Source organism: Amia ocellicauda, chromosome 1 (assembly GCF_036373705.1).
Source record: "Amia ocellicauda isolate fAmiCal2 chromosome 1, fAmiCal2.hap1, whole genome shotgun sequence".
NCBI classification, from domain to species: Eukaryota; Metazoa; Chordata; class Actinopteri; order Amiiformes; family Amiidae; genus Amia; species Amia ocellicauda.
In genome coordinates, this window is record NC_089850.1 from 32,530,216 (window position 1) to 32,558,205 (window position 27,990).

A 27,990-nucleotide genomic window follows, 5' to 3' on the forward strand; every position below is an offset into this window, starting at 1 on the left:
TGTGTAGGCCTACAGAATTTTTAAATCTTATTTTATTAATTTAGTGTGACCTTAAAAATGTATGTAAGATTATAGAAATCTAAGAGAAATTCAAGTGTTGCTTGACTGTATTCAATGAACTTGGATAAATGCTTGGTGATTGTGGTGATCTTTTGGTATGGTGAGAAGTGCAACAGCTTTTAATTATGTGTTAAACACAAAGAGCTTAAAATAAATTTTCTGTCTCACTTTCACTCCCCTCATCTGAAATGAAAGGAACCTGTTAAATGTCACTATGAGCATTTTTGGACTGTGTGGGGGCAGATGGACTTTCTTGCATAACTGTATGCCTGTCCCTGTTTTATGTATTATAAACCCCCTGATGATCAGAGGAGCTGGGGTCATCACAGTACATAGTGATGCAGTATCACTTGTATATGTATACTAACATACCTGCTTTTACACTATTGCTACTAACCTACTTATAGTGACTTATTAATTAATGCACCATTGTATCCTTCTGCTGCTTAGTAAAATGAAGCTCCTGTTATGCAATTAGTTTACTGTCCCGAACACATTGGTCGCATTTTACTAGCGAGAGTTCCGCAGTTCTGCACCTTTAAACCATGTTAGTGTAGCGCAGATATCCGCAGTCCTGCGCGGATCTGCGCTGCTCCACCAATGGTATCGTGGGAATTCAGAAGATCTGCGCAGAGCTGCGGGAACGCCTCTAGAAGGAAGCCGTGGCGGAGGAGGAGCGCCTGCACAACCAAACCAACCAATCAGTGGGCGGGATTGGCGGAAGTGGCGAAATTTGAAAGTGCAGAGGAACAAAACAGTTGTCGGAAGGGATTGATGCGGTTTTATGTGGTCTTACGCTGAGAAAAACTAAGCAATTGTTACATAAAGTGGATTTGCAGTGAGTATTTTGAATATAAATATAAAACAACACTCTTGTGATCATATTTAATGCGTACCGCTTGTCGGTTGACTATGTGGTATGACTATAGCCTAGGTTATTGTGTGTAATTGAAACTAGAGCAGCCGTCTTAGGTTAAAACGTTTTGCTTTGTTTCCTTTATGTTGGTGTTTATTTGAGTTGAAACCGTCAGCCAATGCATTTAATATGCCACTGATGAGATAAAAACGTTTTTTTTTTTCACTTTCCTTTTTTGAAGTATGGTTTCTTTATGGGCCTTCTGGAGATGTACGCGTGTAGTCTCGGCTGATTTCACGTTGGGCATATAGATCCAAATCAACAGTTGTTTAATATGTTTTCCAAATGTTAATGTAAAAACATGGTGTGTGTGTCATTTGTAGATAGAGAAAATCTCAATGCTAAGCTTTCGTACTGTAATTACATCGACACACCCTTGTCGCTGTGTTGATGATTGAATGCGCATGCCCATGGGAACATAACATGCCTACAAAAAGTACCTAGTCTACTGTATTAACGTTTTAACATTGATAGGATATCTCTGATCACAGTATCTTTTTATGTTCTCATGGTACAATATATTGAACTCAGTGGAGCCACTTGACGTTTAAGCTATAACAGTTTTTCTACAAATTTAATCATTGTCACCTAACTGAAGAGCATCTTTAATTTAATGTTTGAATGAAGGGGGAGTCTTGCGAAGAATGCTTTCTCAATCAATTTCACGATGTAGTTTTGTTTTATATAGGTTTGTACAAAGGGGTTATGACGATTGTACACTAAAACTGTATTTGTATTTGCAGACATGGAAGATGACCAGCATTCGGACAGGCAAATGCAGCTTGCCCTGCTGTCTCAGAAACTGAAGCACATTAAATTAAAATACTGCACTGACGGTAACTGCACTGTTGGCATGTTCTGTAGTGTGATGTTTCTTTATTGTATAATAGGATGAATATCTACTCCAACACTTGGAATTGAATATGCTCAATGATAGAAAAGTATGATTTAGTGTTTTATCAGAAACAGATGTAATTAATGTTAGAATTAAAAAGAAAATATTTTAAGAACAAAATACCAACATAATTTCCTATTCTTTCTCTGAAGTGTTGAATCCTTTAATTGCATATTTTCTTTTAGGTTTTATTGACACTTAAAATGAAAACTTGTATGTATGTATTTTCCTCTAGATAATACGGACAACATGAAGCAGATTTTAAGTTCCAGCTCTCCTGAATCCTGTTTAGCATATTTAATGAATGCTGAGAAGAGAGGCAACCCTAATACTGATTCCAGTCTTCTCAAAAAACTGATGGACCGCTACACTCTGGCGTTTTCTTATCTCCCGGTGGAAAAGCACAGTCAAAATGAAAGCTATGCAAGGATGCTGGTCAGGTTTGCAGAACTGAGAGCGTAAGTATACAGTGTGCATAATCTAAAAGCAATTGACCCGATACATGTGCCATACATTGAAGTAGTGGATGAATAGTTGCTTGGATGAGCATTGTCTTAACGCATGAAATAGACCGTTTACATTACATCACTGTTTTTTTAATGGATAATGAGAATTCCAGTGTAGAAAACAACATATTTGGGTGGTTTGTCCCGTAATGCAAAAATAAATTACTCTGCTGTCCAAACCCCAAAATGTTTGATAATTCATGGCAGTAGCCTATACCTGTGTATTTACCAAATAGAAATTGACCATTGCACACATTCATCTGCTTTGTATAGCAAATATATTGGTAAAAGTAATGTAAACTTAAGTTACAAGAAGAAAATAATGATGTGCCTCAGTGCCTTTTCTATGTATTTTTTAGGGGTCTGATACAAAATTCTTGAAAATGTGTTTTCATTTCAGCATTCAAGATCCAGATGAGGCACATGATGACTTCAATATGGCTAGAATCAACAGCAAGAGTTTTGCCTTTGTGCACATTGCACATGCACAGTTCGAGTTGTCGCAAGGTAAGAGCAATGGTTAAGTGATGTTTGTTATATAAATCTAATGTAATTGAAGTAAATATTAATCCCAAGGATTCACAATATGATTTGTGAGTCAGTTGGTCAATTACAATAAACATGATGCACCTTTTCAACTAAATCAAGCTATGAAGAGCCATTTCATTATTCATTTAAGCAACCTTTCAGTTATGTTATCATTACTTATATTATCATTTTAATTTCAAGCATCACACATTTACTTTATCATTTGATTTATTTGACGTATTGTTTCCCAATATTTCCAATGATATTTTCAGATTCTCGTACTGGTCTCAGGATTATGAACTATGTAGATATTTAAAAATATATACAGTGAGGGAAAAAAGTATTTGATCCCCTGCTGATTTTATACGTTTGCCCACTGACAAAGAAATGATTAGTCTATCATTTTAATGGTAGGTGTATTTTTAAAGTGAGAGACAGAATAACAACAAAAAAATCCAGAAAAACAGATTTCAAAAAAGTTATAAATTGATTTGCATGTTAATGAGGGAAATAAGTATTTGATCCCCTATCAATCAGCAAGATTTCTGGCTCCCAGGTGTCTTTTATACAGGTAACGAGCTGAGATTAGGAGCACTCTCTTAAAGGGAGTGCTCCTAATCTCAGCTCGTTACCTGTATAAAAGACACCTGTCCACAGAAGCAATCAATCAATCAGATTCCAAACTCTCCACCATGGCCAAGACCAAAGAGCTGTCCAAGGATGTCAGGGACAAGATTGTAGACCTACACAAGGCTGGAATGGGCTACAAGACCATCGCCAAGCAGCTTGGTGAGAAGGTGACAACAGTTGGTGCGATTATTCGCAAATGGAAGAAACACAAAATAAATGTCAGTCTCCCTCGATCTGGGGCTCCATGCAAGATCTCACCTCGTGGAGTTTCAATGATCATGAGAACGGTGAGGAATCAGCCCAGAACTACACGGGAGGATCTTGTTAATGATCTCAAGGCAGCTGGGACCATAGTCACCAAGAAAACAATTGGTAACACACTACGCCGTGAAGGACTGAAATCCTGCAGCGGCCGCAAGGTCCCCCTACTCAAGAAAGCACATGCACAGGCCCGTCTGAAGTTTGCCAATGAACATCTGAATGATTCAGAGGAGAACTGAGTGAAAGTGTTGTGGTCAGATGAGACCAAAATCTAGCTCTTTGGCATCAACTCAACTCGCCGTGTTTGGAGGAGGAGGAATGACCCCAAGAACATCATCCCCACCGTCAAATATGGAGGTGGAAACATTATGCTTTGGGGGTGTTTTTCTGCTAAGGGGACAGGACAAGTGCACCGCATCAAAGGGACGATGGACGGGGCCATGTACCGTCAAATCTTGGGTGAGAACCTCCTTCCCTCAGCCAGGGCATTGAAAATGGGTCGTGGATGGGTATTCCAGCATGACAAAAACCCAAAACACACAGCCAAGGCAACAAAGGAGTGGCTCAAGAAGAAGCACATTAAGGTCCTGGAGTGGCCTAGCCAGTCTCCAGACCTTAATCCCATAGAAAATCTGTGGAGGGAGCTGAAGGTTCGAGTTGCCAAACGTCAGCCTCGAAACCTTAATAACTTGGAGAGGATCTGCAAAGAGGAGTGGGACAGAATCCCTCCTGAGATGTGTGCAAACCTGGTGGCCAACTACAAGAAACGTCTGACCTCTGTGATTGCCAACAAGGGTTTTGCCACCAAATACTAAGTCGAAGGGGTCAAATACTTATTTCCCTCATTAACATGCAAATCAATGTATAACTTTTTTGAAATGCGTTTTTCTGGATTTTTTTGTTTGTTATTCTGTCTCTCACTGTTAAAATACACCTATGTACAAAATCAGCAGGGGATCAAATACTTTTTTCCGTCACTGTAAGAAAAATATAGCCTAGATATGTTTATTCCAGGTGTTATAAATCTGTTATATTTTTGTCTTAATCGAATGCCTATAATAATGAATATATATTTACAATTCTTCCAGGCAACATAAAGAAAAGTACTTCAATACTACAGAAGGCATTTGAATTAAATGCTAGACCCACTGAACTTCTGGAGGTGGCGATGCAGAATTTAAAATCTGGGAAAGCTCAACTGCAGTCACCAAATGATAAAGAGAATATGATTGGTATGTTTATACAAAATGTCTTTTGAAAATTGCACCTTTAAAAAAACAGGTGCACCAGTACGATGTTTGGCTTTTGAAGATAACCTGTCTATATCTGCCGATATAGATATTAAGTTATAGTTACAGTGAGGTACTGAAAGAATTTGATCTAAAGAGAATTATATTTTTTTCTAGCTGCATTTATAATTAATTGTATTCCTTTGTGTTTTCAATATTAATATAATAAGTAAGTCTGTAATAAGTTGGTCTGGCTATACCATTCTTACATTTTCTAAAAAATTGTCGCAAATTCATATTCAGTCCCCCTCCATTTTATTGTGCAACTGATTTTCATACCATAGCTGCTTTATCTATACATGCAATATATATATTTTTTCACATAATTGACATAATTTAAAATTGTAGTTCAGTGTGTTTAGTTTTCTTCATTATAAACTAATGTCTTTTGTTGGTATTGTTTTTCAGTGCCGTCGGTTTACGGTGTGCAAGAGTCCAATAAAAACAGCCTGGAATTTCCAAAACTCAGTCATAACCGTGACAGCACCGGAGATTTACAGCTGAGCAGTTCCTTCTGCTCTCAAGGGTAAATCTGACATGACAATCTTGAGTTCTGGTGTGAATATTTCACTATTCATTTTGTGAGTGCAGAGTTAAGAGAACTGTTCATGATTTATTCTCAGGCTTGATCAAAAACACATTTCCCAAGAAGATCAGGACTGTAGTTGGAAACCTGGAACACATGTGAAAAAGGCAAGTACAATGGCATGTTTTTAATGTAACATTTATGTAATTAAAAGAAAATTGTGCTGGCCATTTTTTGATACTTATTGTAAATTTGTAGAAGTAATGAACATTGTTTTCTTTATTTAATTGAATGACTAGAAAATGAAAATGTGTATTTTATTTTAATATTTTTCCATTGTTATAGGTGGGAAGAGTTCCCATGCAGCCACTAACAAATCCAGATGCAGATATGTCTTTCAAAAGGAATGACCTTTCTTTCTCAAGCAGTCACATGAAAAGGTAGATGATAATCTAGGAGCAATATTTTTAGTCCTGCATTTGAAGTTTATTAGAATAGTCATTGTGTTTTTATTTTTATTTTTTTCCCCCCCTATTAATGCTCAATTAGTGTCAAGGCTCAATCCCAATCCCAGGTGAAGGACACTGCTGTTTAAGTGGGTAAAATATAAAAATAATTTGATATAATGTAACAAATGTAAGTCACCCTGGATAATGGTGTCTGCTAAGAAATTGAGTAGTAGTAATAATAATAATTTAGTGGCCTAATTTAAAATGCCTTGTTTAAATAGTTTTTATTGCAAATTTAATTTAAGGCAAACATCTGCAACAAAAGCAAATCAAAAGTTTGCCCCCTCGTTTTCTAAAACAAGAAAGAATGGAGGAGATGGGGATTCCTACAATCTTTTCAACTTAAAGGTAAGTTCAAAAACATTTTATTATTGTTTTGTACTCGCTTATTTATTATATCTGCAGAAAAGTTTTCTCTACAGTAAGAATTAGTCTCCATGTAGGTAAATAACTGATAACTCAACCATGCAAATGATCATAAATCGTTTATTATTCATGCTTAAATACCATTCATAGTATCTTGTATGTATCTTGGTTAAGTCATTGTATCACATGTATTTAGGAATGCAGTTTTAAGATTTGTGTATATCTGTGATTCCCACCAGGGCTTGTAACAGATGTTCCCAAACTTTATTTGCCCAAGGACCCCTTTGCCAGCCAGATTGTGGCTGAGGAGTTTTAAGTTTTCACCTTTTTAACCTGTTATATGTATTCTTTCTCCAGTCTACTATCAGCCCTGAAAACCGCTTCTGGGAGGAGCCTGGAACTGCCGAGTCAACTGTGACTCTGTTGAACAGAGTGCATGAAAAGGCTACTTCTGCCACAGAAGGTATAAACTCACACTGTTAACCTCTGTTTGTTTTTGGATGCGCTTTTGTGAGATTTGTTAGATGTGCTCCTAAATTACCTTTCTTTGAGAGATGCAGTAAATTATACACATTCCGAAACCGGAGTGGAGTAAATTGCAGCTTTAATTTGGCCTGCTGCCACCCATTTCTGTGCATCACCATCAATTATCATAGTTGTTCTGCATTCCCATGTCTGCATATGAAGCTGAAATGTGTATTATCAGATTGCTAACTGTAGTTTTTGTTATTGTGGTTACAATTATATATATTTTAGAATGCAAAAAATAAATACTGAAATTGATTGTGACTTTGATCGTGATCAATTCCTTAGTTACACAAAACCAGTGTGTGTTCTTGATTGATTCTTCAGTTAACCATAGATAATATATTTGTTTAATTTATAAAACTTAAATGTAAGTTTTTGGAGCTTTTGTTAATTATAGCTGTGCAGGTCCGGTACTGGATTTGATCATGAACACATGATTGATCAAATATTGTAAGGTTTGTTAAAAACTGTGGTTACAGAAAATTTTATTTCTCTTAAAGGCACTCCATCCCAAGTTCTGACTTGTTCCGATAATGTGAGGGAGAAAGCGGAGTCAAACCAGTTTAAAATGTCTTCGCATTTGGAGCAATGTAAATCCGTGTATAAAGAACCTTCTTCAGAATGGAAAATACCAGCACGGATAACTAGACCCATCTCCCCTGAGGTTAGTAGCATAGTCTGTCTTAAAGGTAAAGGCTGTTTTTCTGCTTTTTTTTTTTTTTTTCTCAGTGTTTTCTCTTTTGGTAATCTGCATTAGAACAAGCAGTCACCAACAGAACAAGCACAACCACAAGCTCAAAACCCCATTTTTGGATCATCCAGAAGGAATTTCTTTGAAACACCAAACTATAAAATGTCTGGCAAGAATACAAACAGGTGAGTTTGGAATGTGATTTCTTACTATAATGGCATATCCAGAAGTAACATGAATGGTACTGTAATTGTGGGTGTGAAAAATAAATATTGATCTTATGTTTTGTTTTGCAGCGTTGTTACTCCAGTTTTAAATAAAGACCCTCCAGCAATGGCACAGATCTCAACACCTTACAATTATGGGTCATTTCCGCACCCAGGTCAAGTACAGCAACCCTTCACCCCTTTCAGCCAGACACCCCAGGTAACTGTTACTTGAAATATCCATAGCGTTGTATAGTGCAAAGTAGAAAATGTAAATTTGAAGGTTATTTAAGCATTTAAGTCAGGGGTGCACAACTTTCACACATTGATCTGATATATTTTATGAGGGGATGGGTGTGGACTGGCCTTTTATATATGTTGTGCACCCCTGATTTAATTTGTTGAATTTTAAAAACAACATCCTTATGCTGCAATGTTTGTTTCTGTTTTTGTCTATATTAATAATTGCAATACATATTCTGCAACATGAACATAGCAATGTATTTCACCTAATGAATGCTAGAATGAGTTAAATGTCTTCAGGTAGTATTTTCCTATAAACTGAGACACTTGTTTTTACATGTATGGTAATATTTAATTTAAATAAAGGTGTGCATATTAAAATACTACTTTCCCCTCAATTTCAGGGTCCTGCTTCTGCCTTCTCTAATGAATCAATCACAATTAAAGGGAGAACCTACTTCATACTCAAGCAAATAGGCAGAGGTGGCTCCAGTAAGGTAACTGAAGTTGATTTCTTACCTTCCCAGCTAAAGAGTGGATGTTTAGAATGTGGCCTTGGTCACCTTTGAATTGGCAATTTCTTTTATTATTTGTTACTTTGGGATTACATTTTTGTGTGTATTTATTGTACAACATGGTGCAATTCAGATTCATATACTGAACCGGTTTAGCCTCCCCTTGGAGTACAATTGACCAGTTGCTATTGGGAATTGGTATGGCTAATTTAACCAGGCGTGCCTCAGCTTGTTATGCAGCAGTGCATTCTGTGGCTTAGCAGGCGCCTGTGGGTTCTGTTTGTCTTGCCATCGGTGCCACACTTGGCAGCACTGTTTTGGATGAGGTGAGTTTGCTGCCTGTGTCCATCCTGTGTTAGTAGAGGAGCTGGAGTCCCAATTATAGCTTTCCTTGAGTTTAATGTGTCCAGGAAAATGTATCATGTAAATATAACGATTCGTAATGTTTTAATTATATTTCAGGTGTTCCAAGTTCTGGACCACAAGAAACAGCTGTTTGCTGTTAAATACGTGAATCTGGAGGAAGCAGACAGCCAAACCATTGAGAGTTACAGAAATGAGATTGAGCATCTCAATCATCTACAGCAGAACAGTGATCAGATTATAAAGCTTTATGACTAGTAAGTAGAAAAGTTTTACCTGGTTTTTAGTTGAGATTTCCCCTCCATAAATTAACAATTTAAGAGAGAACTGCAATTTTCATCATAAAAAATATAATTACTGTGAATTACAAAATACTATTTTGCTCTTATTTTCACTAAACTGACTTAGATATGAAATGTATGATTTGAAGGTTTTTTCCTTGCAGAATAATGGCAGAATAATAATTCAAATCCTATTTTAGATACAGATGCTGTATTTTTATATTAAAGACTCTATTCTGCTTGTCTCCTGCTCCATAAGGAAGGTGACAAAGGTGTTGAAGATCGGTGTATTTTACAGATCACAACTCAAACCCTGTTTTACATTGGTTTGTATTTTTAATTTCAGTGAGATGACGAACAGCTATATCTACATGCTCATGGAGTGTGGCAATCTTGACCTAAATACTTGGCTAAGAAGCCGAAAATCTGTCAACCCCCTGGAGAGAAAGTTCTATTGGCGAAACATGTTGGAAGCTGTGCAAACTATCCATCAACACGGTGAGAACAAGTCACAATTTCTTTGTATCTGACTTTAGCAAGATATAAGAGGGACTGTGGGTGATTTCTCAAATGTGGCCACTGGTGCAACACAGTCCTTAACCACTAGCTTCTTTCAATTGCTTTTTTGTAGGAATCATCCACAGTGACTTGAAACCAGCTAATTTTGTCATCGTAAACGCGTCACTGAAACTCATTGACTTTGGCATTGCCAACCACATTCAACCTGATGTAACCAGTATAGTGAAGGATTCACAGGTTAGTACTTGAAGAATGAAAACAAAGTTTTGCTTTTTTGCTTTTCTTTAAATTAGAAATGTGTGTTCTTCTTTAAAATACTGTGAGTAAAGTGTGCTCACTGTTACTTTTACACTACAGGTTGGAACTCTCAATTACATGCCACCTGAAGCCATTAAAGACCCTTCATCATTTGGAGGAAAACCAAGGTCCAAGGTAAGATTCATTTCTCTAACTGCTTATGGTATGGTCTTGTGACATATTTAAATATTAATTAATTGTCTTTGTTTATTTTATTTGGCCACCTTCGACATCTCTGTAGGATACAGGATCTACAGTATTGTGCAAAAGGTTTAGGCAGGTGTGAAAAAATGCTGTAAAGTAAGAATGCTTTCAAAAATAGACATGTTAATAGATTATATTTATCAATTAAATAAATGCAAAGTGAGTGAACTGAAGGAAAATCTAAATCAAATCCATATTTGGTGTGACCACCCTTTGCCTTCAAAACAGCATCAGTTCTTCTAGGTGCACTTGCACAAAGTCAGGGATTTTGTAGGTATATAGTCAGGTGTCTGATTAAACAATTATACCAAACAGGTGCTAATGATCATCAATTCAATATGTAGGTTGAAACACAATCATTAACTGAAACCGAAACCGCTGTGTAGGAGGAATAAAACTGGGTGAGGAACAGCCAGACTCAGCTAACAAGGTGAGGTTGCTGAAGACAGTTTACTGTCAAAAGTCATACACCATGGCAAGACTGAGCACAGCAACAAGACACAAGGCAGTTCTACTGCATCAGCAAGGTCTCTCCCAGGCAGACATTTCAAGGCAGACAGGGGTCTCCAGATGTGCTGTCCAAGCTCTTTTGTAGAAGCACAAAGAAACGGGCAACATTGAGGACCGTAGACACAGTGGTCGGCCAAGGAGACTTACTGCAGCAAATGAAAGACACATCATGTTTACTTCCCTTCACAATCGGAAGATGTCCAGCAGTGCCATCAGCTCAGAATTGGCAGAAAACAGTGGGACCCTGGTACACCCATCTACTGTCCGGAGAAGTCTGGTCAGAAGTGGCCTTCATGGAAGATTTGCGGCCAAAAAGCCATACCTCCGACGTGGCAAGAAGGCCAAGCAACTCAACTATTCATGAAAACACAGGAACTGGGGTGCAGAAAAATGGCAGCAGGTGCTCTGGACTGATGAGTCAAAATTTGAAATGTATGGCTGTAGCAGAAGGCAGTTTGTTCGCCGAAGGGCTGGAGAGCGGTACACAAATGAGTGTCTGCAGGCAACAGTGAAGCATGGTGGAGGTTCCTTGCAAGTTTGGGGCTGCATTTCTGCAAATGTAGTTGGGAATTTGGTCAGAATTAATGGTCTCATCAATGCTGAGAAGTACAGGGAGATGCTTAGTGATACTTAGGGATAGTGGTTTTATTTAGAATATTCCAAATATATATATGTATGGTCTCACCTAGCATGCTATAAACTACTCTTTAGAATGTGTTTTGGAGCTTTGTTTTGCACTGTATTGAATTCTCTCTCCTTTCAATTGATTTTCCCTAGATCAGTCCTAAAAGTGATGTTTGGTCACTTGGATGTATTCTGTACTGCATGACGTATGGAAAAACTCCGTTCCAGCACATTACCAACCAGATCACGAAACTACAGGCCATCATTGATCCTTCCTGTGACATTGAGTTTCCAGACATTTCAGAAAAAGACCTCCAAGATGTGTTAAGGGTATTTATGTTTTACTGTTTACATAGCATGCAGATTTAAATACTTTTTGAGTCCGTATGTATTATATACATAAAGCAAAACTCTTCACTCATCTGTACTTTCAGTACACTCGTGTTAAACAAGGTAGACCTACTGCAAAAGTTAATGTTTTCCTTTGTTAGAATGAATTTGTTTCTGTGGTTTGGACTTTGATAATTTCTGAATTGGACCTTAATCAAAAATATGTGAAAATATTGTAATACAGCAATGTTACAGAGCCAAGGTTTCATGAATAAAAAACAATGAACAGAAAATGTTGAGCAGAGTGTATGAAAAGATTTATTGCAGTCATCTAAGTGTGCAGTTTCATAGATATATCTGCACACAAGATATATTCAGTCACTTTCAGGATTGTCCACATGTGAAATCTACAATCTACAAATTATTTTTAATGTAAAATGCCCAGGCTTGGAGTGGGAGCAGATAGCTCTTGCTCACTGCCTTGTCAGCTTGTCTGGACCCCTTGGTGAATAGGATTGTCAAGAGTGATTAGATTACCGCCTGTATTGATCTCTGTCTCTCTTATATTTGCCATTACTATATCTTTTCAGACCAGCAGAAATGATAACCATACTTACAATACTTAAAAGATTAAAGGGGATTATCTAAATGCTTAATACATTATGATGACGATGATTATACACAAAGCTGATTTAGATATTTTTTTCTTTTTTTTGTTTTATGGAATTTATTATGAATAATTGTAAAATTATTGCAATTGGTTGCAGAGGTGTTTGGTACGCAACCCAAAGGAAAGAATCTCCATTGCAGAACTTCTTGAGCATCCATACCTGCAGCTGCAACAACAACGGCAGCCAGAGCCAGGTAAATACACAGGGCCCAATAGGGCTTGCATGTGAGCATTTGAGTGTATTGACATATTATTCACTAAACTTCACAAGACTGTTTATCAATCATTATTTATTTTATACTTGCTCGAAGTAACACAGCTCCAATATTTCTGGAAGCTAACCCCTACTGGTCATCGTAACAACAAAAGTGAAATCTAATTCCATCTAATCTAAACTTTTAAGAAGTTAAAACATCTGTAAAATGCATCCAAGATCACACTATTGACATTTTTAGTCATATGTTGGACTTCTAAGCCAGTCATATTGATTCATTGTTTTCCTTCAGTTTCAATTTTGATGTGATATTTGTGTATTTTGCTATACTTTTAACTATACTCTAGTATTTTTGCATGACTGTTTTCTTTCCACAACCACAGTGATTATGGCTGTTCTTTCATTTCTGTATTGTTTGTAAGAAATAACAAATGTATTTCTGCCTTTTTTACAGCTCAGTTCAACAATCAAGATTTGAAGCGTATCTTCAGTGAGCTTGCAGCTTTAAATTCCCCACGCAGCATTTCCAGAGCCGCTAATGTAAGTATAGCACTGAAACTGACTTGAGTAAGTTGTAACTGTTTCAATGAGCATAAACTTGTTTATCTACAGCTCCGTTGCTGCGTACAGTATTTGTGTGGTTTTTAAATGTAATATTCCAATTGTGTGTCCAATTGTGTGTTCTTTGTAATATAAAATATTTGCTAACATTCTTTTTTCTTTATCTTAGAACTTGGCAAGGATGTGCAACAGTGGGCAAAAGCTTGATCTCTCGGAGTGTGTAAAACCATCTGGCCTCCCTCCTTGGAAGATTTAAAGCAATATGTTTTTTCATTGCTTTATAGAAAATATTCTGTAAATATTCTGCTGTTTTGAAACTTCGAGTAATCCTTCCACAGAAAGAATTAAGATGAAGCTCCTTTTTGGACTACATATAACAAAGGACCATTACTGTGTTAATCTGGAAAAAAGTATTATAAATGTTTTGTCATACTTTCGATATTTGACCACTATGGCACCCAATGCGTTTTAGTATAAATGTTCTTCTGTCAAATAAAAAGAAATGGCAACATCTTTTAATAACCTTTTTTGTTTGTTCAAGATTTGATGATGCAGGGGGACAAATGAACTAATGTACTGTCTAGAGAAAGTGAACGTATTTGTAGAGAGCTGAATATAAACCTGTAATTAAAATATGGCTTTTCTAAGAATTACATTTTACTTTTGAAAACTGATGTGGGAATTCTGACATTCAATTCAATTGAATAGCTATCTTAAAGTGGTCTTTAAGACGATTTTGGGTCTTTACTGATATGACTTGCAAAAGTAAGATCCCCATCATATTTAGGCCAGAGGTTTTAATCCTGTTCTTAGATTACCACTGTCTTTTATTTATTTTTATACTCAATTGAACATGCATTTTTCTACCTTTAATCAGCCCTTATGTTGATAAAATGCTTTTTATACTTTTGCACAACATTTTAAAATAATTATATACCGAAATGTATTCTGATACAGAGCTTTTTTGATAATGGGGATTTCTAACCTTAAGTTTGATAAACACTTGTTCAAATAGTGCTATAAACCTAAGATTATTGCTTGCCAAACCTGGTGCTGGATTATTATCTTTATTATTATCATTATTTTTAGATGCCCTTAGCCAGGGTGACATAAGTACAGTTAATACAAGTATACAAAGTATACATCCTAGTTCAAAGAAATGACAAAGAGCAGACATGCAGTGAAGTCCTAGAAATGAGCTAAGGCAGGGGCATAGGAGAAGTCACCATAAACAACAAGAGATATAACAACGTGTAAGCAGGAGCATAACGAAGCTTATATGAAGTGGAAAAATTGATACACCCATTGTAATGTTGTTTTTGGGCATGTTTTAATACTTTATATCAGCTAGTTAATTTAATCGGAATTACTACATATGATGGTTGCTTTATTTCAAAATCTCCCTGATCTAGTCTTATTAAAAATCTGCAAAACAAACCACTATATATATATATATATATAGCTATACAGAACCAGCGGACATAAACAATGCAATGTTTTTATACAGAATGCTTATGACCGGTTGTGTCAACGAAACCTTACGTGTGAAAACATAAGACGCCGCCCTGCTGCTCTGCCAATCAGACTTAAGCAGCGGGGCCAGCCTCCTGACGTAGCTTTTACTTCCTGGTTACAATAATGGCGGCCGCGGCTAGGTTGTTGAAAAGTGCTGGCACTTGCAAAGCTTCAATCAGCAATATTAACAGTGCTCTGCACAGTCGTTTTGGGACTGCTTTACTGAAACCACTGCCCAATTATGCCCCCCACGCTACAGCAGAGCGACGGCACGCCGCACACTTCACCTTCCACCCGGACCCGGAGCCGACTCAGCATGGTAAGAGTGCGGAGCTGCCCTTCAGCTCTCCAGCCTGCAGAGGACAGCGCTTTAGTTTCAGCCGTACTGTTCCACTGTTTTCCTATTCATCATGAAACTTCAGTTTTTGTGCATTATTTTTTCAAAAACAATTGTCACTGAATTGTATTGTTAGAGGTTAACGTTTTCCCCAACTACAGTATTTTAGGTTATAATTATAGACTTCTGCTTCGACCTACACAACTAAAAGCACTTTTGATTTACCTGTGGGTTGGATGTTTGTACTAGAAAACGGTATATTGTTATACCTACACGTTTGATCATATCTGACACATGGAAACTGGTAGTAAACAAACAAAACAATGCATAAAATATACGCTTAGTGCATACAGCTATAGGCGTTTCAAACTTAGCTGTGAGAAATGCAAGTGTCATGTAACAAATCAATCATCCTAAAACAAAAAGTGAAGAAAGGGACATTTGCAATAAGTTACAATTTGACAACCAATATATTGAAGTGAGCAAATCCAGCCTTTTATGTTGACTGGTTGAATTCTCTCAGTTCCAGCTGTAATCACCTTTCATCCCAGTTGAGTCAATGCAGGGACCTACTGTTGTTTAAGAAAGACATCACAGTCTCATTCTTCCAATCAAAATGATCTGACTCGATACCTTTGACTGGCTCATGATATGTACTAATATTGAGGTTATGTTTTAACAGTTTCACATAGAAATAAGCTATATATGAGTGTCCTAACCTTTTGAAGCCTCCCATCTCTAAAAATGTTTGAGGAAGTCTGCTTGAAAGTGTGACAACTGTCTTTAGCCTGCACAAGCAAACACTGTCTTTTTTTTTTTTTTCCTTTTAACTTTTAATTAAACTTGGAATCTGTTCATTCTAGGTCAGACCCAGAAGATGAACTTTTTTCAGTCTATAACAAGTGCCTTGGACAACACCCTTGCTGATGACCCCACCGCGGGTATGCTACTATAATCATCTGAACTCCTGCTACTGTACTATGTTAACATGCATAATTGTTTATTTACTTTATACAATATCTGTTTAGTTAAATCTTTGCTTAAGCTCTCCATTTAACTAGACTTAACTAGTTCAATGCCTCTTACTTAAAAGTAGTAGAGCTTAAGCGTAAACTGCAGGGTTGGTCCAGCTTTCACTAACACTGCTCAGTTTTGCAGTCTCCTAGCCACCTTCAGGTCAGCTCCATCTCAGCCACTCATTTTCTGCTTTTGGCATTTCCAAGCTGCCGTCAGCAAGTGGTATTATATGAATTTATACCTCTGGTGTTTAGGAATGTAGGTCTTGTGTGTATTATAAAATGCTACTCCCCTGCTCTTAAATGCCAGTTTTATTGGTTATTCTTATAAGAATGTTGGGAGGAGTGAAAGCTTGTTAAAGCACATTTTTGGAAACTTTCAAAACAATTATCAAAAACCGTTTTACACAAGTACCATGCCATATCTTTTAATAACACCTCATATGTTTGAAGTGGTACTTTTGTAAGGATTGTAATCTAAACACACATAATCACATTTAACCAAAATAAAGATATTAAGAACTTGAAAAAGATCAGAAACCCTCTCATTGTATCATTCTCCAAGTGAGCTCTTCTGCAATTATATGCAATAGAAATGCATTCTGATTAGCTGAGCTCTTCTATTTTAAAGCTGTTGTAAAGGCATGGTGCTGCTGTGCTGAAGCTGGGATTTGATCACAGTGTCTCTAGAGCACAAGCCACACACACTGCCACTATGCCAAAACAATTCATTCTTGTCAGGCCATGGCTACGTGGGTTTACTCATTATACTGGATTGAATTTCAAGATTGTCCATGTCGAAAGAATGTGGAGGGATGATATAAGGGCATCTGCCAAGAAATAATAATAATAATAATAATAATAATAATATATAAAATCTTACCTGTTCATTTTGAAAATGTTTGTTTTGCAGTCATCTTTGGGGAAGATGTTGCCTTTGGAGGTGTCTTCAGGTGCACTGTTGGTCTGAGAGACAAATATGGTATGTACTTCACCCAAGGTTTAACTCGCGTGTTTGCGTTATGTGACACAATTGTCATGCTAATTTAATTGGATCTCATTTTCAAACAAAAATGGATTTAATAAGTCCTTCTAATCTTTAGTAGTAGCTCAGCTTAAGTTGTGTCTGAATAAGTTGTATTAAAATAAAAAATAAAATTCACAATACAGAAGCATTATTTATAATACGTTTTTAATTTTCCAGTATTATTTACTGCTCATGGCTGCTGGCTTGCTCTTTCAGTTTTGAGAATCCACATACCTGTGAAAACATTAATTGAATTATTTAGGACCTAAATCCATGCCCTTTTCCTGTGTCCTGAAAATCTATGCACACATACGCTCAGTGACCATCATAGAAGTGTATTCAAAATTGCCCCTTAAAGAGAAAGTGGTAGTTTATAGCAGTATAGTTATCGGTGACTTAGTGACTCCCCAGAAATATTGCTGCATCCCTAAGTATAGCTTACAATTGAATATGTATATTTAATAACTTGATGTATACTTTATAGACATGCCTAGAGAACATGTGATTATTCCCAGCTAATAAATATTTGTGGTGTTAGTTTTGTTTGTGCAATTATTAAAATCTAGAGAAATTAGTCAAAATGCTGAAAATCGTCACTAGGTGGCAGAGTTTCACTGCATTTATGTGCAAGGAGCATATGAACTATGACTGGCAGGGGAAAATGCTTTCTATAGATGGATAAATTGCCTGTAAACTGCATTGTATGCATTGGTTGGTAACACTGCTTCAGGGATTACAATGATGAATGTTTTTATGAAGAGCATAGTTGTTAAGCAAGTAATGTTCTTCAGGTTGCAGTAAAAATATTTCCCTTTGATTAGTCTTTAGTCAGGATACATAACATTGCTTAAAACAAACAAACAAAATAAAAGGGATCTAAAAATGTAACCAAGTACTTTGAAACCAATTTAAATTATGTAGGAAAATCTTTTCAAAGATAGATGTGAAGTGAGTCATATGAAGTCTGCTTTTTATATATTTTAAAAATATATATATTTTGAAATGAAAATGTTTTTGTCTGAAGATGTCAGAGCAGAAGGTGGTAAAGTAGTAGATGGATACCAGATGGCTTTCTTTGGAGAACAGTAATAAGTATTAGTTTTTATTTTTTGTATTGTATTGTAGCCTAATTTATTGTGCTTTTCATTTTCCTGCATGTTTTTAATTATTTGGATAGCACGCCAGCCTTGTGTTTGACTCTTTGCGCTCCAGTGTACTGTGCTCTGGTTTTCAATAGGTGGATATTCTGGTTTTGATACCTCATTCTTTATGCTGCAGGAAATATTAACTATCTGGTTTATGTTATCATTCACAAAGAGGTGGGCAGGGTTTTCTGAAGTGGACCAAAAGATGCTACCTTAAATGTATACAAACCCAATCATGATTTAAATGAAGTGTTGCCCCTTGTTTGGCATACATAGAGCTTTTTCAGTAAGAATTTGTAAACCTAGATTGAAATCACTCCCGATGCTTTCATGGCATTCCTCTAGAAAATATCAATCTTCGAGGGAAAGAAAATAGACAAAAACATAACTTTTATTTTCCTCTGCATAGATATAAATTGCAAGTCACACACTGTTTTTTGAACTTTGTGCTTTATACAAAAAATATTTCACATATTTCAAGTAGGTCGATATGCACTATATTGGTTACATTTTGAAGATTATAATACAACAATGAGGCAGATGACATATTTAAAAACAGGCTATATATACATTTCTGTAAAAGCACATATAAATAAAACTCCAGACTCTTGAAAACTGTCTTTAAAATGTAGAGTATATTTACATCTTTAGAATATTACTAGGAACATTTAAAAAATTAACTTTTTTGTGCAAATAATGAGATTACATGTAATAAAATAGTTAAATTAAGGATTTTATACACAATCTAAGGGTTTATTGTATAAAATCAAATCAGTTGGATGACTTGATTAATTCCACTGCACCTGGCCCAAAACAATAATTCCAGATGAATTTACGTTGGTGGTTAATTTTTTTTTTCTCGTATTTTCCACTTGAATATGCTACGATTCTGTTCCAGTTGGAATTCCTGCTCATTTTCTAACTAAATCCAAGTTAAACAGTGGCCTTGCATGCTTTGAAAAAATATATTTTGGATAAATCCCCTGATGGCACAGTTATGGAGTATTGTTTGATTTTGAAGATAAATGTATATAACCTGATGGTTCAGTTTCATCCTAGATTCTAAATAAATATTTAAATTGTTTTTCTTATATAATATAAATAGTCTCCAAAACAAATACAATTTGAGTCCTGTTAGTCTTTTAATTTTTTTTCTCCAGTACAAACCATGAACCAAGCCTGTCTCTAGTTTATTTTGGAAATAATCCACTTTTCAATTGGAATTCTCCCTTATACTACTAACACTACTGACTAAAAAACCTACTTTACAACTGATTACAAATTCATCCTTTTTTAAATGTCTCTCAAAGACTGGAAAAGCAGATTGGAAAAGCAGATTCGAAAAACAGAGACTTCACAGGAGACAGTGCCCAGATTTAATGTCAGATTTAAGTATTGATGCTGGTATGACTGGACCCTTTACAGAACTCGGGGGATGATCTGTCTAAAGTTAAGGCTAAGATTACATTACCAGGACTTAGGGTGTGGATGGGTTGGAAGTTGGACAAGGTTTCCTCTACTTGCTGTGCAGCAGTGACCCCTGTAGTTTACTCAGTTACATATGGGCTTGCATGGTTAGCAGTTAGAGCGACATCAGTCCCTACCTCAGCTTTTTAGCTTTTTGATTACGGTGGGCAAAGAAGCATATAGCCTGTCAGTTCACATTTTGCAGGATGTATGTCTTTGTCTCTTCTGTGCTGGTACTTCTGTGCCTAATGTCTCTGAAAATCCAAGCTTTGTTTTCGAGACCCAAATGAATAACAAAAGAAATGGGGTCATATTAACTAAACTCACTCAGGATTTTACCATTCCTGCATTTCTGGCAGTTATTGCTTTGCTCAATAAATAAAGAAAATTACAAAAACTTAAATGCTTATTGTGTGCAATGAAAAATCATGTGTTTGACAACCTAGTAACAGCAGACTGAAGTGGTTAATTAAACATTTTGAGTGGTATTTATTGAAATAATTATTGTTCTAACTAACAGTGTAGGCCAGACAGCAATGTATCATTCTGGAGCAAACAGAGAATACGTAACTGTCAGAAGCACTACCCAAGGTACAGGGGTTTTCAGCACGCATTCCAGAATGTATCGAAGACATTTGTCTATCAAAGCTGCCATTGGCCCTTGTGCCTGTCACTCAAACAGGACCCTTCCACTTCCTGTTTGTATAAAAGGTGACGTCTGCACAGAGATTTCCTCTTTTTGCCCTTCGCCTTGGTTCGTCAAGACGTGTAAGAGAGTCTCTGTGTTTGTGTAAAACCAGAAAACTGATTTTTCGGCTGGCTGGCTGGCAGTACATACTGTGCTTTCCTTCCACCAATTGGCTACAGTTGTGTGTGATTGTTATTATAATTTATGTAAATTAGCCACGGTGGTTTGTTCCTAACTGTGCCATGGAAGTCCGTCGGCACCTAGGTTCATCTCAGCTTTCACACGACTACTAGTCGTTTAATATTAATATTATTATTATTATTCAAGCTAGTCCGTTGTGTTGGTTTTGTCCACAGGACTTTTTCCTCCACAGCGAGAGCGCACGCAGCAGCAGTTATAGCTGAGGCTGGATGCCTAGCCTAAGCCTTGGTCTGTCGTAAGAGGCCTCGCCCACGAGAGCTGCTCCTCCGCCGGCTTGTGCCCGCACTACAGCTCACGACTGCGGCTGTAGGAGGTCTCGCTCTTCCAGTTTTCTGGATTGAGCTCTGCTGCGCTCACTCGTCCATGTAGTGGTTCTGGTGTGTTAAGCTCCACTTCGGCTGGTGGTTTTTCTACCATGAGCCCTCCGGATTCCAACAGCATGGTGCCCAGTGTCCCCGGTACCCCCCCAGCACATGTGGTGCACCTTGGCCTGTACGGCCCACGTGTCCCTTGTAGCGTGCAGTGCTTTGTTCGGCGCACTTTGGTGGTGCTTGGTGTTACACCTCGGGACCTCCTGTGTTGTTGCCACAAAGAATAAGGCCTAACTCGGCCCTCCAGCTACTGCCTGATCTCCTGGTGGAGTTACACTCTATCTGAGACCACCTGACAAAGGCCCCCGCCCAAGCACGGGCAGGTGATGTCTACGCCAGAACTTTGGGTGTGCAGGAAGTGGGACTGATGGACTTTCCCCATGTTAATTCCACCATCTCGGTGCTGGTGTCCTTGCCCCCCCTCTCTGCAATGCCAAGGGACCTGTCCTGTCCTAACGGGCAGTGCAGAGTCACAGAGGCTATGCTCCTCCGAGCATATGAGGCTGGAGCCCAGGTGGCACGCCTCCAGCAATACAGAGTCCCTGCTGGCCCTGTACATCACTCAGCTTCAGGGGCTGGGCTCGAGCGAATGGCTGTTCCCTGGCAGCCATTGTGGCGGCATGCCATGAACTTTGGCTGTCCCAGGTGAGGCGAGTCCCGGACGCAGACAGGACCTGGTTGATGGATGCCCCCATCTCGCCCGGGTTCACGTTTGGACCGTCCGAGTAGGGCATGCTGGCACTCTCCCTCGCCAGCGACTCACCAGCAGGCAGGTGCAGGCTACCCAGGTCCGCCACAGTAGAGCCAGGCCAAACTACGGGAACCGTAGCAAGAGGACGGGCAGTGGACCCCTCAAGGTGTTTCAAGATGCTCACCCTGCATGCCATGTCTCAGGCTATCAAGCCTGGAGACTGGTTCGCCTTGGTGGATTTGAAAGATGCCTACTTTCACATCACCATTGTGCAGGCACACAGGAAGTTTCTATGCTTTGCATTCGAAGGCCAAGCGTATGAGTTTGCTGTTCTCCATTCAGCCTGTCTCTAGCTCCTCGCACTTTCTCCAAGTGCATGGACGCAGTGTAGGCCCCATTGTGTTTATGGGGGGGTCCGCGTCCTGAATTATCTAGAACACTGGCTGGTCAGTTTGAATTCCAGGGAGCAGGTTCAGAGCCACACGAGCCTGATCCTCTACCGCCTCTCCGAGTTAGACCTTTGGGTCAACAGAGAAAAGAGCTGTCTTGTGCCTCTTCATTCTGGCCCTTCGGGGCAGTCATGTTCTAGTGCGGACAGACAACACAGCGTTGGTTGCCTACATCAACAGGCAGAGAGGTCTCACACACACTATATCGTCTAGTGCATCATCTGTTTCTATGGACGCAGCCTCAGCTACACTCCATCAGAGCCTCCCGGGCATCTCCTACACGGTGGCGGACCTCCTCTCTCGGGGAGGCCCCCCGGTGTTGGAATGGTGCCTCCACCCACTAGTGATTCAGCAGCTTTGGACCAGCTATGGCAGGGCAGAGGTGGACCTCTTCCCTTCGGCGGAGTCCACACATTGTCCACTATGGTTCTCCGTCTGGCACCAGACAGGGACGCTGGGGATCGATGCGCTAGCCCAAACATGGCCTTGCTGTCTCCAATGTGTTCCCACCATTCCCTCTTCTTCCAGTGGTTCAGTAGAAGATCAGGCAGGAACGAGTGAATGTAGCGCCTCATTGGCCCCATAGACTGCGGTTTACGGACCAGGTTTCCCTCTTGGACAGAGAGCCTTGGCAGCTTCCCCTGCGGGCGGACTTGCTGTCTCAGGTGCCGGGCACACTGTGGCATCCCAACCTGGGCCTGCTCCAGCTCTGGGCCTGGCTCCTGAGCGGGATCGCCTGATGGCTTGGGGTCTGTCATGGTAGTGGCTACTATTCAGTCGGTGAGAGCTCACTCTACGAGGTCGCTATAATTCTTCCACTGGCAGACTTTTCAAACTTGGTGTCAGCAGAAGTCTCATGACCTAGTTAATTGCCATATAGGTGTCATTCTGCAATTCCTGCAGGAGCTGTTGGACCAGGGCAAGTCCCCGTCCAAGCTCAAGGTTTATTTGGCCGCTATCTCCTCATGTCCTGTCAGGATTGATGGCGAGCCTCCGGGCTTTCATTTTTTGGCAGCACAGTTTCTGAAAGGTGCGCACAGGCTGCGACCTACCCATGCCCCTTCCCTGCCCTTGTGGCACCTTGATGTAGTGCTAGACGTGGTTTCCAAGGCCCCGTTTGAGCCCTTGCAATCCGTTGACCTCAGATTAGCGTCACTGAAGACGGCTTTTGTGTTGGCGATCACGTCTGCAAAACGTGTGAGTGGGTTACACGGCCTGTCCGTTCACCCTTCGTGTGTCCGTTTTGCGGGAGATGGTTCCAGGGTTACGCTTCGGCATAATCCTGCATTCCTCCCAGAAGTGCTGTCTCCTTTACCATATTATCGGTATATTGAGTTGATGGCTTTCCATCCTTCTCCCTTCTCTTTGCAGGAGGAGAGCAGGCTACACCTGTTGTGCCCGGTGTGGGCTCTCAGGTGCTATTTGGAGCTAAGGACATTCGACCAGTTGTTTGTGTCCTGCGGAGCACTGACGTGGGGCCAGGCACTTTCAAAGCAGCGCCTCTTGCACTGGATTGTGGATACCATTACTAAGGCCTACGAGACGGCTGGAGTCCTGGTGCCTGAACACCTGGTGACCCACTCGACTCGAGGTGTAGCCACATTGTGGGCCCTTTTTCATGGCGCCCCACTGGCAGACATCTGTGCGGTGGTGAGTTGGGTCTCACCGCACATCTTTGTTCAGTTCTACAGGCTGGATGTGACAGGACCGGTTCCTTCTATTAGGAATCCGGTGTTGGCTTCAGTTGGGCCTCAGTAGCCTATCAGGCAATGGCTCCTGGCTTTTCTATCGTTGTCTGCCCCTGCAGAGCATGCTTGAGAGATGTGACACAGAACCGTTTTCCCTTGTGACTTGTGACTTGTATATAGTTCATTCTGTGGCCGGGAGTGCATGTGTTTTTTACACCTGTACCCCGTCATTGTACATATTTCCTTTGTCAGCAGGTCTGTGGCCCCGCCCTAGCGATACAAGCGGTGCTGAGGGCCGCTACTGCTGTGTTCAGCTGGAGGCTTTTTAGTTTACTCTTGTGCCCCGCTGTGTTTATTGACATCAGTAGAGCATCTGTTGCCATTGTCTGCTGGTCGGCAGTGTGTAACTTGCTTCTGTGTCCTCCGTGTGGTGCATGAGCTGGCTCCTGCACCCTACAGTGTATATAGTTCATTGGAATATACAGCTGAGTTTGTCCCTGTGGCTTCTATCATAGAGTTAGTACGCCTCCTAGTAAGTACGCCTTGTGGCAGGCTCTCTTGTCAGCTTCTTTTCTCTGATAACCACGATTGCATTCGCAACCTATTGTTATCTTTCGAGTCAGAAGCACAGCCCAAGGGTTGCAATGTCGCGCAGGAATTCAAGCTCCTGGCAAAAAGAGGAAGTGCAGCCGTCACCTTTTATACAAATAGGAAGTGGAAGGGTCCTGTTTGTGTGATGGGCACAAGGGCCAATGGCAGCTTTGATAGACAAATGTCTTCAATACTTTCCAGTGAATGCCCATTAAACACCCCTTCCCCTTGGGTAGTGCTTCTTTTCTCAGATAACCACGGTTGCATTCGCAACCTATCGTTTATAAATGTTCTCATTAACCTCAGGCGAATTGATCTTTGTAAAGAGCCATTAGTTTCCAAGCCATTTCTTCTGGCCAGACTGCTTTTTATCCCCATTGTTGGTGACAAGTGCATTAGCCTTCTCCTGCAAGTTCTATTTATACACCAGGCAGGTTAATCCAAACAGACAGTACATGAATCATTTTGAATAGGTGACGCACATGGACTTCAGACAATTCTGAACCATTGCGCTTCACCTGAAAAGAAGAGTTCACAAACAGATTGTTCATTTCCCCCCCACCATTTTTTCTCAACTTCGACAAGTAAAATGCATAACGGGTGTCAGTTAAGAACCATCTTATTACCATATAAATGAATGCTACCATAAAAAGGCTGACTCTCTTCAGTAGTCCTTATGTTTCTGCTCCGATTAGATTGACTTCAGATAGCAGACAGAATGACGCAGGGAATGATGCTTTACAAAAAACACTCACTTGTCATTCCCCAGATTTGCTGGTTTGAAAACCAATCAAGTGGAATTACCTAATTTCTTATGTTTTGCTCCTTCATTAACAATAGATTGTAGTTTTGGATTGATGTCATGCATGTTATGTGTGTCTTTTGCATTTTTTTGTTCATTTCAGAGATTAATACATTTTATGTGTTAGAATTAAGATAGACATTATTTTGGTTTTGTATTGGTTGCATCATACAAGATTGCAGTACTAAATGAATGAACACAAATGAGGAATCAAAACAAAAAAAACTAAATGAGAACCTTTTATCAACACTGCATTTCCCCACAGGACATCGGCTTGCATTGTCATAGTCATACAACAAAGGTCCAAAGTTATTGAATGTGCCTTAGCTTAGTTTTACATATTTTGGCTTTGCAATATTGTATAGTCTAATATGATACTTTGACATGAAAATGTTAATGCTGTAAGCTCTTCAGAAAAACAATTTTGTAGCTTATATCAATTTATTTGAAATTAAAGTCTACATCATTTTAAATTAGTATCTTATTGATAGGTTTTCCATTAAGTGTCAAATAATATTAACAATCAAATAAGCCATTGTCACATTAAGTACTGCAAATGGTTTTCCCTTGGCATAAACCTAAAAATGTAGGACACTTTCTGGATGTACTTTAGGACTAGTCATTGAAATGAGAAGGGTGTCCAAGACATTTCTGAGAAGTGTCATCTGAGTTTGCAATGTGCTTTGAGGAAGTGAGGTTAAAAGTAAGACAAAAACATGCATTACATTTTGTAAATAAACAAAGCTATGCATAAAAATAATGTTTCCTAACTAAATTTAGATTGGAATCCTGTGATTTATTTTCAAATTGTAGGGTGGACTAGGAAAGAAAGTGCCCTATTTTTATTAAGTGGGTTTTGATTGCGTCACCAGTTCTTGGTTCCTTATAGCTGAAAAGAAATGTTTTCTTTTCTTTTTAAAAAAGAACCACTTGTTTGCTGTGGATTTAGTATGCAGGCCAGCAATTTTTTTCACTATAGTTTTGACACAACCATGCCATTCATTTCAATGTCTGCAAAACAACTGTGCCCTTGACTTGGCCAGTGCTTAATGTCCCTATTAGAAAATCCATGTCAACTTTTCTAATCACATGGTTTTTATTTACTAATCTAATGATAACAGGCAGCAGTGCCAATGAAAAAAACAAACTCAAATCAACATTTAAGCAGTATCTATGCATAAAAGCTAGATTCAACATTATTAGGGTCTCTATCTTTCTTGAAATGGCTATTCTCATTGTGAGTTTGGTTATTGTTATCTAGTTATCTATATTTTAAGGTTATGTGAATTGAATGTTATGTTCCTGTGCTAACCACATCTCTCTCTGTGTGTATCTATTTATCTATCTAATATATAATATATGCAATAAGTGCATGGAAGGTGTGTTTGGATGCTAATGCTTAGGTCAAGTGTGATATTCTTAAGTTTTAAACTTAAATGGAGTTTTAAACTAACTTCAATATCACACTTGATATTGAAGTTCGTTTAAAACTCCATTTAAGGGTGTACAGATCCACTACATGGTGTAGTATATTAACTGTCATCTCATCATCATCATCATCATGTTAACAATCATCTTTTTAATTTCTCTCTAGGCAAGGACAGAGTCTTCAATACTCCACTTTGTGAACAGGGTATTGTTGGCTTTGGAATAGGAGTTGCAGCAGCAGGTGCCACTGCAATTGCAGAAATCCAGTTTTCAGACTATATCTTTCCTGCTTTTGATCAGGTATGTCAATTTTTATAATTGCAAGCTTTTTTGCAGGTGTGTGAAGGAAAAGATAACCTTAGTTTTGATACTTGTAGAAGTAAAGTATATGTGATTATTCTGTTAAATTCCAAAATTATATTTTTACACAAGTTTAACACTTGCCAAAATAAGTCACCTGTCAGAAGGCTAAAGGAGTGTTATTTAGGGGATTCAGGATGTCATTTACTGAATATGGAATTAATAAAATAAATGAATACAGAAGCACAGGATTTGTCTTTCCAGCAGCAACTTGCTTAATAATTATGTTCAACTGGTGCCTTCATGTTCACAGATACTTCACGTCTACACTCATCCCAATATGATAATTCATATTTTTAGATAGCTGTGATAGTTGTCCTTTAAACCAAGGGGTGTTAGCCTGATATGTCATGAACACAGATCTGACCAATTGACTTTAATTCAACCCCAGATAGTATAGAACTGTATACTCCGAGTTGGGTAATTGTTGGCTAAGGGTGATTACTACTGTATCGAGTTCCTTTTTAAGTAATGTTATAACCAACACTTTCCCTTTTTTTTTCGGTAGTGTTAATATTGAGGAAGTAAATTTTCCCATTTGCTGCTTTACAAGCTATATTGAATTTGATTAATTTCTGTCACTGAATCTCACCCTGTCTTTGCAGATTGTCAACGAGGCTGCTAAGTACCGGTACCGTTCTGGAGATATGTTTGACTGTGGCAGGCTTACCATCCGAGCGCCCTGGGGCTGCGTGGGCCACGGCTCCCTGTATCATTCTCAGAGCCCTGAGGCCTTCTTTGCACACTGTCCAGGACTCAAGGTATACAGACCCCCATTAAAAAAAAGACACTGTTAAATGGAAGACTTTCATTCCCTTATTGTGATCATTTTTTATTGCTGATTTCTATCAATGCACTCTTTTTATTTTTATCGTGTGGCCTTGTATCCTGTTGGGTGAGTAGTAGCCTAAGGACAATTCAATGAATAGTATAAGAGATCTGGGGCAGGTAAAAGCTTGTTTAGAGATGGAT

General features: G+C 38.8%; 2 protein-coding genes across 2 annotated transcripts in view; both read left to right on the plus strand.

Moving 5' to 3' along the window:
* Positions 1-777: 777 nt before the first annotated feature.
* On the plus strand, positions 778-13,753 carry ttk (ttk protein kinase). Its single transcript, XM_066702226.1, has 22 exons — positions 778-898; positions 1,720-1,812; positions 2,107-2,329; positions 2,778-2,884; positions 4,885-5,028; positions 5,494-5,611; positions 5,709-5,778; positions 5,957-6,051; positions 6,366-6,468; positions 6,844-6,949; positions 7,515-7,678; positions 7,772-7,890; positions 8,002-8,131; positions 8,559-8,651; positions 9,132-9,289; positions 9,660-9,811; positions 9,945-10,069; positions 10,190-10,264; positions 11,621-11,797; positions 12,565-12,661; positions 13,136-13,221; positions 13,412-13,753. The coding sequence occupies exons 2-22, from the start codon at positions 1,722-1,724 to the stop codon at positions 13,496-13,498; spliced, it is 2,520 nt and encodes an 839-aa protein (XP_066558323.1). The 5' UTR covers positions 778-898; positions 1,720-1,721; the 3' UTR covers positions 13,499-13,753.
* Positions 13,754-14,847: 1,094 nt separating this feature from the next.
* The window catches only part of bckdhb (branched chain keto acid dehydrogenase E1 subunit beta), a 91,587-nt gene continuing 78,444 nt past the window's right edge, over positions 14,848-27,990 (plus strand). Inside the window, exons 1-5 of the mRNA XM_066702240.1 lie at positions 14,848-15,076; positions 15,958-16,035; positions 17,024-17,092; positions 26,825-26,958; positions 27,624-27,779. Of these exons, the coding sequence (XP_066558337.1) occupies positions 14,881-15,076; positions 15,958-16,035; positions 17,024-17,092; positions 26,825-26,958; positions 27,624-27,779 (633 nt within the window). The 5' untranslated portion in view covers positions 14,848-14,880. The remainder of the gene's footprint in view (positions 15,077-15,957; positions 16,036-17,023; positions 17,093-26,824; positions 26,959-27,623; positions 27,780-27,990) is intronic.